Raw genomic sequence first — 12694 nt, forward strand, 5'->3', positions numbered from 1 at the left:
GTTGGCTTTCTAGTAACAAGAATCCTTGGTGTTGGTAGAGAAGGGGCCCTTCCATTTTATTCTTCCTCAGAAAGGGGTAGTGCTCTCAGCGAATGAGGAAGATTGCGAGACTCCGTTCATACAGACTGCTTTTGTTGTTATGTACTTCCCGTTTTACAATATTATAAATTAATGAAAATGAGAACTTGAATGCTTCCATTTCTGTCATTTGCAGGAAATGCAGAGAGCATACGCATCTGAGTGTGCATCTGCCCGGTGCAGGCCTTGGGAACGCCCCAGGTTAAGGGGCCCAGGCTCTTTATCAGATGCCTTGTAAGGGAACAAAGGGAATGGAGGGAGGTATCTGGAGATTAAAGAGATTAAAAGATGTAGCAAATTTTTTTTTTCTTTGCTGGGCAAGATTAAACTATGGTCTAGGGGTGATAAAACGATTGAAAATCCCTTTCTTGTTTTAAATCATAGTGTAATTGAGGAGCTCTTATGAGTTGACTTGATTTTATCCTCTCATGTTACTGATCGGGGACACGGGGACCCAGTCAGGCAAAGTGATTTGCTTAACATCCAAAAGGGAGCAGGCGGGAGACCCCTGATCAGACTCCAGATTCCAGGCCCATGGGTGAGGTTTCTACTACTCCCCTCAGTATGAACTTTATCATCCATTAATTTGATCTGTGTGTTCACTGACATAGATGAAATCGCAGCAGAATTGACTACATATTGGAGACTACTCTGTGTTAATCTGTTCTGTTCATTGCTTTTCAGGCAGCATTGGCTCTGCTTGTGTCCTGTATATAGTGGCAGTGAGCCCAGGAACTGTGACATGCTCTGGTTTTTGGATTCATAGAATAAAGTTATTCTTTTGCTTTCTACTTGATTATTACAAAGTCAGTTCCACTGTTCAGCAATATTCAAATTAAGGCTAGAAAATAATTTTTAACTTTGTTATTGAATTTCATTTTTCCCCATTCTCCTGACACTGATTAAAATCACTTATGGCTACGTGAATAGCGTTTTTTCTTAGGGAATTCACTCTTAGGTAGACTGGATGCTTTGAAAATGGGAGCTATCTGGTGTAGGTTGTGCCAGTTGGATGACTGTAGCAAGGAGGCTTAGACTGTGGACTCTTGTCTTTCAAGTAGGTGGCAGTTAGGTAGACACTCGTGGCCTCTCCTTCCTGACTCCCACCAAACTGTGTCCCGGGCTTCTCCTGGAATCTGTGTTGGATAGGCCAAGTGGCAAGAGAGCCAGCATCCTGGCTCCCTCCTGTGGGCACCCCTAGTTCCAGCCAGGCATCTTGAAACACTGTTGCTAGGCATAGATAGGCCTGGAGGAGACCGGAATGATGAAGGAAAATCTATCGCCAATACTGAAAAATCATGTCTAGTGATTTTGTTTATTACTAGGGAAGCACTGGGAGATAGAAATGGAACTTTTGTTAATTGAATAAATTGAAACTGAATATAGATAGATCTTATTAATGTATACCAAGTGAAAGAAATTGTAGTCTCAGAAATGTCTAAATTATAGAATTTTTTTAAATTATTTTTTTTTAGTATATGTGCTGCCGAAGCGAGCACTAAATTATAGATTTTTAAAAAATAAATGCTATGTTGCTACGGCCACATATGTAAACATTAAGGCAAATAAAGTATAAATGAAATTTTTCAAAAATAGATTTTTATTGATTTCAGAGAGGAAGGGAGAGGAAGAAAAGGATAGAAACATCAATGATGAGAGAGAATCATTGATTGGCTGCCTCCTGCACGGCCCCCACTGGGGATTGAGCCTGCAATGCGGGCATGTGCCCTGACCGGGAATCAAACTGAGACATCTTGGTTCATAGGTCGACACTCAACCACTGAGCACACCAGCTGGGCTAAATGACATTATTTACTATGAACATATTGGCCATCTTTTTTAATTTAGGTGCTTCTCAGAGGTTTGAAAAATAAACATTTTTAAAATTTTAGAGTCAATTTGTTTAATCATTATCCAGTCCTGCTAGAATTTGGTTGATCATTTCTTTTTATAAGGATATGTATTAACAAATCCTGAACTAGTGATATTCATAGACTTCTGCCTAAATCAGTCATCAATGAATATTCATTAAGAGTTAATAATAATATTTGTTATTAATATTGGCAACATATTCTGCTTTTTTTGGCTCCCACATGGACACTTGCAGGTTTTTAGTCTCTGATTGTAAGAACATCAGTATCCATGAAGTATCACACAGCCTTTCCCAGTAGAGCATTTTTCTTGTATGTCTCCCGTTAGGAAAACCATCAAGTTATTGATATTATCATTTTACCTAAATTAATTTAATGCCCAAGATGGCATTAGAGCCAACCAGTATAATGATGGTGGTCCTTTACATTTACAACAGCACTTTCCAGTTTTTCTGGTGCTCACCCCGATGCTATCTCAAGTGATGTGCATCCAGGGAAGAGGTCATGCGTACGTCTGATAAAAGACACTGTGAGACAAGAAAACAGGAGCAGAATTTGCCAACCACATAATGACAAAGAACATGTTTTCTTCTTCCATAAGGAATCCAGCCCACCCATCAGTTCTTCTCTGGGTTTTCTCTGTGTCTGAAATTGCCCAAGGGCAACGACTTGAAACTCTGAAATGACCAGCTAGAATTTCCTCAAGGTGTTCTTCAGAGCAGCAGCTCCTGGGGACATTAACTGGTATCATGCAGAAAAGGAAAAGAAGAAAGAGTTCCACAGTCAGCCAGTTTGGGGATTTTCTAGGTTAAACAGGACTTTGGTTTACTACCCGGCTTTCGTACTGTCTGCACTGTCACTCCTCCCGTAAGAGATTTCCTGAATGGTTTCGAATACAGAACTTTTCCTCCTCAAATCATTGCTTAGGACCAGTATTTATTGGAACAGGTGTTCTGACATGGTTTATCTTTGCTTATTCTCAGTTTTAGAGTATGTCAGGCTGTCTGGATGTCCTTAATACAGGTGTTTTTTTTTCAACCTCACGAACTATCCTGTGAGATACAAAATGAATGAGAAGGTCCCTGCCTGTTGTGAGCCACATTGTAGATGGTGCAAGGTTGGGGTTGCAAATGATAACCTTCAGGAATACATGAAGAGTTCGGAGTTTGGCCTAGGATCAGACCATTTGGCCCTTAAATGCAGTGAAAAGCCTTACATCCCCCTTTTGTGTGTATGTATGTTTTGTGTATGTGCTGGTACATGTGTCTGTGTTGACTGTCACAGACTTTATAAAAGTGTTATCTATTGATAATTTATGCATTGAATAATTTGTTATTTACATATGTACATACATAATTTTTGTGTAATTGCATAAATGTGATCCTGGAGTACACATAAGTTCCTATTTTTTTATTACAATCTTCTCCCCTACACACACACATTTTTGCTTGGCTGCCCTATATTCATTTACATATTTTGATTATTGTTTCATATATCTTTATTAGATTTTGATATTAAAGCAGGACTGGTTTCATAAAACAAATTGGGAACATTATCATATATTTCAAAGGCCTGAATTGATTTAATAACATTAGAGTTACCTATTTTTTAAAAGTTAGATAAAAATAAAAATAAAAAATAAATAAAAGCCGAAACCGGTTTGGCTCAGTGGATAGAGTGTCGGCCTGCGGACTAAAGGGTCCCAGGTTCGATTCCGTCAAGGGCATGTACCTTGGTTGCGGGCATATCCCCAGTAGATGTGCAGGAGGCAGCTGATCGATGTTTCTCTCTCATTGATGTTTCTAACTCTCTATCTCTCTCCCTTCCTCTCTGTAAAAAATCAATAAAATATATAAAAAAATAAAAATAAAAAATTAAAAGTTAGATAGAACTCAGTTGAATATTACCAGTCCCGGTGCCTTTTTCAATAGTGGCTCCTCCTTTATATTTTAATTTGTGTAGTTTTTTCATTTCTGGATTAATTATCAAAAGTATTCTCATCTGATGAACAAAAATAGATACAGAGGCAGAACAGCATTAAACAGACTGTCAAACTACAGCAGGAAGGCTGGGGAGGGTTGGGGGCGGGGGTAAGAGATCAACCAAAGGACTTGTATGCATGCATATAAGCATAACCAATGGACACAAGACACTGGGGAGTAGGGGAGGCTGGGAGAAGGTCAAGGGGGAAAAAAAGGAGATAAATGTACTATTCTTTGTAATATTTTAAGCAATAAAAAAAGTATTCTCATATACACATATGAGGATATATATGAGAAGCTCTTGTTCTCTCTCTACTTTCTCCTCTCAGCACCTCAGCTAGAGTTGTAGTTAGATTTGTAAGGAACCTTAATGGGAAAGCGAACACTTTGCCACTATACTGAATAGTTATCTCCAAAACCATGTGCTTGCTTGTGGAACTAGGCAGACTTCAGGGGAGAGATCTCATGCAGGAGTCTTACTAGAGCTAAGAAAGCCAGCGGGATTACCCAGGTACGGTGGAGAATTACAGTTGGAGAAAAGGGATTCATCGTAAGAAATGTGAACTGTTCCCAAGAAGATAGAATACTATACACGACAAAAGTGGGAGTCTAAGAATTTCTTTTTGTCATAATTTAGAACAAAGATATGATTCCAACACCTCTTAATTAGATTCTGTGCTCCTTGATGGTAATATGATAACATCTACTGACTGCTGACCGCCTACTAGGGTGTGTTTGTTCCAAAGACTCTACCTGGATCAATGCCTTTAAGCCTCAAATAATTGCCTGTGAGATAGCGATGATTGCTATCTCACCTTAGAAAAGGGGAAGCAGGAACTGACAGGTGCATAACTTGCCTCAGTTCACAGAGCTGGAGCAAGGCAGCCAGGCTATGAACCCATCAGCTCTGACCCCAGATCCCACACACGAAACCAGTGATGGCGAACCTTTTGAGCTCGGCGTGTCAGCATTTTGAAAAACCCTAACTTAACTCTGGTGCCGTGCCACATATAGAAATTTTTTGATATTTGCAACCATAGTAAAACAAAGATTTATATTTTTGATATTTATTTTATATATTTAAATGCCATTTAACAAAGAAAAATCAACCAAAAAAATGAGTCATAGGTTCGCCATCACTGCCTAAACAGTGGCATCAACCACCTTTTCTGTGAGAATTACAGTTTGTTAACCTTTGTAAAGGGGTGACCATCGGATAAAGCATTCAATACGTATTTGTGGGATTCATGTTAAGTGATTGTCCCAATAAGGGAGATAATTGGCTATAACACTAAGCAGAAAGGGAAAGTACCCTATAAATAAAGATTGTGGGAAGAATGATAACTTAATTCTGGGACTATTACTGAGAAGTGGTTTATGTCTAAACCTTTCAACATGGTGTGAAGCCTGGTAATACGCTGTTATTTTGCCCTGTGACTGCTTTTCTCTAGGTACAGACTTTCCTACATCTCCCGTCTTTCTTGCCTAATGGGTTTTAATGGCCTCAGCTTCCCTTAAGGCCATTAGAATGAAATGGTAAAAATTAATATGAGAATTTGGAAAGGTTTGCTAATAGGATTGTCCTAGTTATGAAGGTCAGTTATTGGTGGTCAGTTGTGGGTGGTTTTTATTTTTTAGGTTGAGTTTATGCCATCTTGTGGGATGAAGTTTTTAAACTTACAAGTGACCCCATCAGAAAGATCAGAAGGGCATAGGGGGAGGAGAGAGAACCCCAAATCCCATTAGTTTACTTCTGATGCGCGTGAACTTATGTGTGTGTGTGTGGGGGGGGGTCCTAGACCCTAAGAGGAAGTCATTGTGTCTGTCCCACCTGCCACAGAGGGTTTGTGATGACAACATTGGAAGGGGATGAGGACATTATTTATAACTAGAGGCCCGATGCACGAAATTCATGCAAGGGGCTCGGCCCTCGCAGCTGCGGCGGCTGCCCTTGGCCCTTGCAGCCCTGGCTTTGTCTGGAAAGTCATTCAGCTGTCCAGTCTAATTAGCATATTATGCTTTTATTATTATAGATACTGAACTTTTATAAACAACTGCACCTTGACAGTTGGGGGATGTTTAAACAAACAAAAATACATACCACATCTTAGCGGAAATAACATGCATCCTTATCCAGTATGGAAATATGCTGTAATATGCTGTTCAAAGAGAAAGAGCAGGTGCAGAGTTGGGAATGCAGTGTGGGTACAGGTCTGCAAAGCTTTTCCAAGGATGAAGCCCGGATGTGCAGTTCACCTCAGTGTGAACCTGGTTTTCTCCATGTGGTGGGACCTGCATGTGGAGAGCGCTGAGGGAGGACTGGGATTCTTTTTCTCTCCCTTCTACTTTTCCGTCTTTGCTAAGTTTTCTGTCATGATCATGTAAACCGAGGTTTTAAAAAATGAAAGTGACATTGTATGTAATGGGGGGAAAGTCAAGTTGATCTCTAAGCCTGTTTCACAAAGGATTCGAAAGCCGTAAACTTCTTACAAAAAGAAAACCTCTGTGAACACAAAAACGTTGAATGTCAAAGCATTAAACAGAATCCTCTTATTTGCTGGCAGCGCTTCAAGGAATGGCAATTTGATTCTATTAACCGGTGCATTTTGTTTTTAAAAAGCCCCAAGAGAAATCATCTTAGGCAAGAATGTCCCCGGCGCCAGGCTTCAGAACTGCGGGGTGTGGGATGGATGCCTCAGCACAGCCATGGCGCTTCTTCCATCTCTTCTGACCTTCGGGGAGTCAGAGCCTGACGGGTCTCTGTGATGTGGAGCTGTGCTCAGTGGTGTTTGCCCAAGCGGCGCCAAAGAGGGACACACCATCCAACTCAGGAGGAAGAGGGAGCTCCTGCGTGGGCTCCGGTCTGGGGGGGAGGGAGGTCCCTCTGGGAGGACGGAGCCCAGCCCAGACCGGAAGGTGGAGGAAGACCTCCTTCCCACGCACAGCGCTGGGAAGACTTGAGCCTGACCTCGAAAGAAGTGAGACATACTGGACTATAGAATAACTCTCTGTGTGACCTGGGCCAAGTTAGCACTTGCTCCCCCCCGAGCCCTGGTTTCCTCAACTGTAAAATGGGGGTCATAACCTTTCCTCTTCCTCGAGGTGGGATCAGGGTGTGACAATATTCTGCAGACTCTAAGTGCCCCCACAGATGTGGGGGATCGTGACAATGAGTTCTAACTGGCATCGGCTTCTCTGAGGAAGCTTCTGAGTGCGTCCATGCCTACCTTGGGCTGAACAGATAACCAGTAGCAACACCACCAATAGCATTTTGGGAGCACTAAGCACTGTCCTAAGGACTTTAAATGTATCACTTCACTTCAGTCCTTAAGAGAATTTCATGAGGTAGGTACTGTCATTGCCCCCATGTTACTAATGAGGAAATGAGGCACAGAGAGGTGAAGTGACTTGTCCAAGGCCACACAGCTAGCAGACGGAGGAGTGGGATTTGAATCCAGGCAGTCTGACTCTGGGACCTGACAGAAAGCTGCAGATGTCTTCCTCTGGCAGACGAGGAGGAGGGGTTTGGGGTATTTATTAATGTTTATTAGGTGGTTGGCTTAGTTTTCTACATCTAAGAGCTGTTGGTGGTTGGGTTTGCTTTTCTGTAAGGGCTACAAGTAAGAAAACCTGCAGGTGGGCAGTGAGTGGGACAGAGGGAGGGTCTCATGACCGTGGTTGGAAACCTAGGCTGACTTCTCCTCGGGTCTCCAGCAGCCAAAGGAACAGCACTGAGTGGGAAAGGACGGCCATTGTCTGGGTTACAGGAGTAGTTTTGAGGAACCCAGGAGGCAACCGAGGCAGCACTGGGAGGCCCTGGCTTCTTGTCGGCTGTTAGCTGGAGCCACCTTCTGCCAGGAGAGGCCACTCATAGTTCCCAGAGACTTCTGCAGCTCCAGCGGCCACCACAGTTTGTGTTGCGTGGGCTTTCTCAACATGGCCTCTCAATTCATCAGGCCATCAGGGAGAGTGAGTCTGCTCGTAGGGACCCCAGCTGATGAGGGGGTGTCTCTGGTCCTAGGTTGGATGGGAAGAGTTTTTCTTGCAGAAGTAGCCTAACCTGAAAGAAATCCCCTGTGCTTTTGACATGGCATGAACGATAGCATCAGGAATCCTTTCATATTCAATAAGACCACATGTCTCCTTGCTGCCATCTCTCCAAACACAGGCAACCCCAGTTATTCTGCTCGAGATGCGACAGGGCCCTAAGCAAAGACCTGCATTTGGATACGTGGTCCTTTCGTTGGGCAGTTTGGATTTCGGATGAGGTTTGTTTTGGTGTCAGTGGCCATGGCAGGGAGCCACACTTGTCTTTGACTTTCTAGATTGTGAGTTTCCCAGTCCAACTGTCATAGGTGGTATAGAAAAAAAAAGATTTAAAATACACAAGTGTGTCCCACATCTTTGCTTAAACATCACTTCACAGGGACAGTTTGTCTCCATTCCTGCCCTGTAGGTCAGCTGCAGCATTTGCATATTTCTAATTACTGATGCATTGAGAGTGTTTAATGCGTCCTCAGTGCAGGGGTGGAAGAGGTCTGAGCAGCGCCTTCCTGCCCACGCCGTCTCTCCAGGACCTACCACCACAGGCACTTACTGGGTGATGTCTGACCGCTTGGTGTTTTGTTTCACAGGAACAGACAACCTACAGACAACTGTCACCCCAAACCCGGAGTCATTTCCTCCCGGGAAATTGTCCCCGACTTCACCAACATGGCCTTTCTCCGAAGTCCAGTCTTCCTCCGCAGTGGATAGAATCAAGGATGGGCTGGGCCCGACCCCTGACAACACCAGCGTGCTGCCGTTCACCCGAACACCTCCTCCCAAGACACACCGCAAGCCTCGGGCTCACGGGGACCTCTCCGCTTCCCCTCAGCAAGGGAGCGGATATAGCGCCTCCCTCGAGCCTTCCAAGGATTCCACCGAGTCGCCGGTCCAGCCAAGACCGCCAGGGGGAAGAGAAGCAGCCGGTGTGTCAGGTTTGCCTCACACTAGCATGCTCCCCACCTTGCCCACTGTCCCCTCGGGGACGTCCTTGAGCCCAGTCCTCCCGTCTCAGCCAGTATGGGTAGGGGCTCCTTCCATCTCAGAACGACATTCTCTGAGGTCAGACATCCTTCCGCTTCTCCCTCCATCTCCCTCCCCTTCATTGGCTCCTGACTCTCCTCATTCCATCATCTTTTCTAAGCCAGCCGGGCGACCCACCACAGCGCCTTTAGTCCCCCAAACAGCTCCAACTGACTGCTCTCCAAGTCAGAGCGTGGCTAAACCCCGAAACCCACTTCCTGCCGAAAGGAACCACACTCCATCCCCAAATGCCCAGGATTTAATAAGCATCCCCCGTCTAGGTTTCTCTGGATCTTCAACAAAGCAGTATTCGGAGCTGTCCCCCACGGAGGATCCTCGCACAGCAGGCTCCCCCACACCAGAGTTTCTGAGGTCCGGGCCAGACCTGGCCCATCGGTCTCCCCCTCCCCCAGCACTTGGAAGTCTTCACCTGCCCCGTGGAACTCCCTCCTGGTCAAGCTTGGAAGCGGCATCAAGGCCTGCGTCCACCCAGCCAGTCACAGCGGAGGTGGCCGAAACGGTGCACAAGGGGGCGTCTCTGCCAGCTCTGAAGAGTGGGGCTGTGCCCTCACTTTCCCAGACCGCTGAGTCAGGGGCGGTGGAAATGACCAACAGGACACTAGCCCCCGCCACTGCAAAGGACTCCGATAACCCGCTGCACCTGTCAGCAGCTCCAGAGAATTCTGAAGGGCCCGTCCTTTCAGCAGAACACACATCTTCCTCTTTGGTGCCTTCTCCTCTGCCTCCCACCACAACCGGCCGAGGACAAGCCCTCCTTTCTGGGGCGGTTCCTGCATCACCCTCGAAGGGCGCAGTGGCAGACTCTCCCGCTGTCCTGCAGCCGGTGGGGAACCATGCCTCTCCATCCACCCCGCCCCGAATGCCAACTCCTCAGGGAGAGGGTCACCATGGACCCCCTCCTACTGCCGCTACCGACTTCCTCCTCTCAAACACATTTCCTAATCTCCTTGCCGCCACTTGGACGTTCCTGCTGCAGAAAGAAGGTGGCGGGGCAGCTGTCCTAAGGAAAAACGAAAGGGCAAATTTGACAGTTGCTCTCCAAACCTTCCAAAGTAAAGAGATTCCGAGTCTTCATACTCTAAACGGATTCACCTCTGCTTTCAGCACTGATCCTATTTCATCCACTGTCCGTACAACGCCAAGAACAAACCTGGCTTCAGAATTACCTCCCCGTTCTCTCCCTTCCACACAAGTTGCCCAGACTGTTTCCCCATCTCCCGGCTTTTCCAGCAGCAAGCCAGAGACGGACGCAGCTGCGACGGGCCATTCGGAGCTGCCAGTTTCAACTTCCAAACAGGTGACGGCACTGCCCTCCTCCACTGAGGTCTATGATTTCTCAACAATGGGAAGCGTGAAAAAGCCAGCGGTCACAGATGTGTTCCGGAGTTCCCTTTCCGCAGAAACTGGATCCCTTTCCACAGAACCAACGATATCTGGCTTGCTGCAGCAAACAAATTATGCTATAAATGGGCACACAATTAACTCCACAAGTTGGAAACCTCACTCAGCTTCCTCTCCTGCCCCCAGTGTTTTAGCTTCAGCTGTTAATACAATAGACCCCCAGCATCTCAAAGACACTGCTGGGCGTGTAGCAACTGCAGAAGGCTTTAGCATTCAGGATTCAGTCCTTGATACAGGCACCGACCAGCCCATCCAACAGTCAGATGTTACCATGGTTGGAAACCATACAGCTGTCTTGTCTGCAAGTAATAACCATTCCAGAGACTTCCAAACAACTGAAGTTGAAGATGATCCATCCACAAGTCAACAAGTCACGTCTCATCCCCATGTACAGCCGCCTGTCCATCCAACATGGCCTCTCTCGCTACCCTCTCTGAGTCTGCCTTCCACAGCTGGCTTGCAGGAGATGTTTTCAGATGGAATGGATACAAGTTGCTGGTTTGCAGGAGATGTTTTCAGATGGAATGGATACAAGTTCCAAAATTTCCAGCAACTTCTACCCATCTCCCACTCTACTGCTGAATCTCCTCTGTCAACCAGGGCCTCACTCAGGACCCCATCCACAGTGCTTCCGCCTTCTCAGCGCCCCAAGAAATGGACAGGTGCAGCCACTAATGCAGGAAGTTTGTTTCCTGGTACCCAGAAAACAGGTATGACTGCTCCTGTGGCCAAAGCATCTTCAAGCTCAACACAGATACCCAGCTTTGCTCAGGAGCAGACACACCCTTCCACGCTGGTGAAAGACTCAGCAGCCCCACATAGTCATGCCCTTGACCCTCTGCCGACTTGGTGTTTTTGAAAGTATTCAGAATTTAAGTGTCCTTGTTACCGACCATAGCTTTGCTATAACTGGCATTCTCATTGTGCTTAATTGACTTAATGAGCCTAAGGTATGTGGCCTGAATTTCAGAGCACAGAGACTTTTCATCCCCGCAAACGCATCCGTTACATCCATTCATCACCACAAGTGATGTGTCCACTGTGGGCCAGTGACAAACTTTGCTTTTTCTCTCTTTACAGTGGATTTCGCAGCGGTGTCCAAGGCAGAACCAACAGCAGCTGCAGCAGCATCCACGTTGCTCCTGAGGAAATCAAGTCCGGCGGCACTGTCTGCAGCCCTGGTCGCCAAGGGCACTGGCAGCAGCCCTTCGGCCGTGGCCTCTGGATTAGTCAAGAGCAGTTTGACCACTGCTCTAGCTAGACATGTCACAAACAACACGGCATCGGGCCCGAAGGCGACACCAGGGGCAGGCCACCCAGCCTCCTCCTTCACGCCAACCTACATGTTTGCAAAGTCAGCACACACCACAAGCACTCACACAGCCATGCAAGGGGACACGGGCACCGCCTCCGGCCTGTTGTCCACAACACACCTCCCCAGGAAGCCACAAGCCATGCACACGAACCTCCCAAACCCCACCAACCCAGACCTGCCCAGGGCGTCCACCACACGCTCGCTGACAATCACCGCAGCCTTGACGTCCGTCACCGCGCCAGTTAGGGCCACGCGGTTGCCGCCTCTGCTGGCAGAAAACCCAAATGCTGCTCTTCCCGCTGTGTCGACGGCTGTGGTCACAACTGGCAAAATGGCGTCCAACCTGGAGTGTCAGATGTCCAGTAAACTCCTGGTGAAGACAGGTAAGACTCCACTCTCTTGACTTGACTTGGAGCAGCAAGCACATGATGGCTTCAGAGAGGCAACAGAATTATTAGATTTCTTTGAGATCAGTGGTTCTCACCAGGGGCAGTTTAGCTCCCCCTCCCCTGGGGATATTTGCATATCTGGAGATGTTGGGGGGGGTGTCTTGAAGGGCAGGGAGGGTGCTTTGGCACCTGATGAGATAGAGACGAGGGAGGCTGCTAAGCATCCTACAATGCCCAGGATGGTTGACGACAAAGAACAGTTCAGCAGCCCAAAATGTCAGTAGTGCCAGGGTTGGGAACCCCTGATCTTTATCCAGTGACGGAAGGTAAGACAAGCATTTTGTGACACCATCTAGACTCGGGATCAGTCCTGAAATCAGAGGCCCCTCGGAAACCAGTTCGGCCAGGGGTCTGAGGAAGCACAAGTTTTGCCTGCAGTGATGTTTCCCAGGCATGAATGCTGTGTTAGTAAATAGACAACCTCGGGAAGCACACGGAATTCAGAAAGCCTTTGTGTCATGGGTTTTCTCATCGGCAGGTACTACAGTGCAGCTACGGTACACTGCGTGG

At 46.6% G+C, this 12694-nt stretch overlaps 1 protein-coding gene across 1 annotated transcript in view; it reads left to right on the forward strand.

Moving 5' to 3' along the window:
* KIAA1549L (KIAA1549 like) overlaps positions 1-12694 on the forward strand; it is a 202744-nt gene that overhangs the window by 105388 nt on the left and 84662 nt on the right. Inside the window, 2 exon segments of the mRNA XM_023761814.1 lie at positions 8566-11082; positions 11501-12118. Coding sequence (XP_023617582.1) covers positions 8566-11082; positions 11501-12118 — 3135 coding nt within the window.

Source organism: Myotis lucifugus, unplaced genomic scaffold (assembly GCF_000147115.1).
Source record: "Myotis lucifugus unplaced genomic scaffold, Myoluc2.0 scaffold_218, whole genome shotgun sequence".
Lineage (NCBI taxonomy): Eukaryota > Metazoa > Chordata > Mammalia > Chiroptera > Vespertilionidae > Myotis > Myotis lucifugus.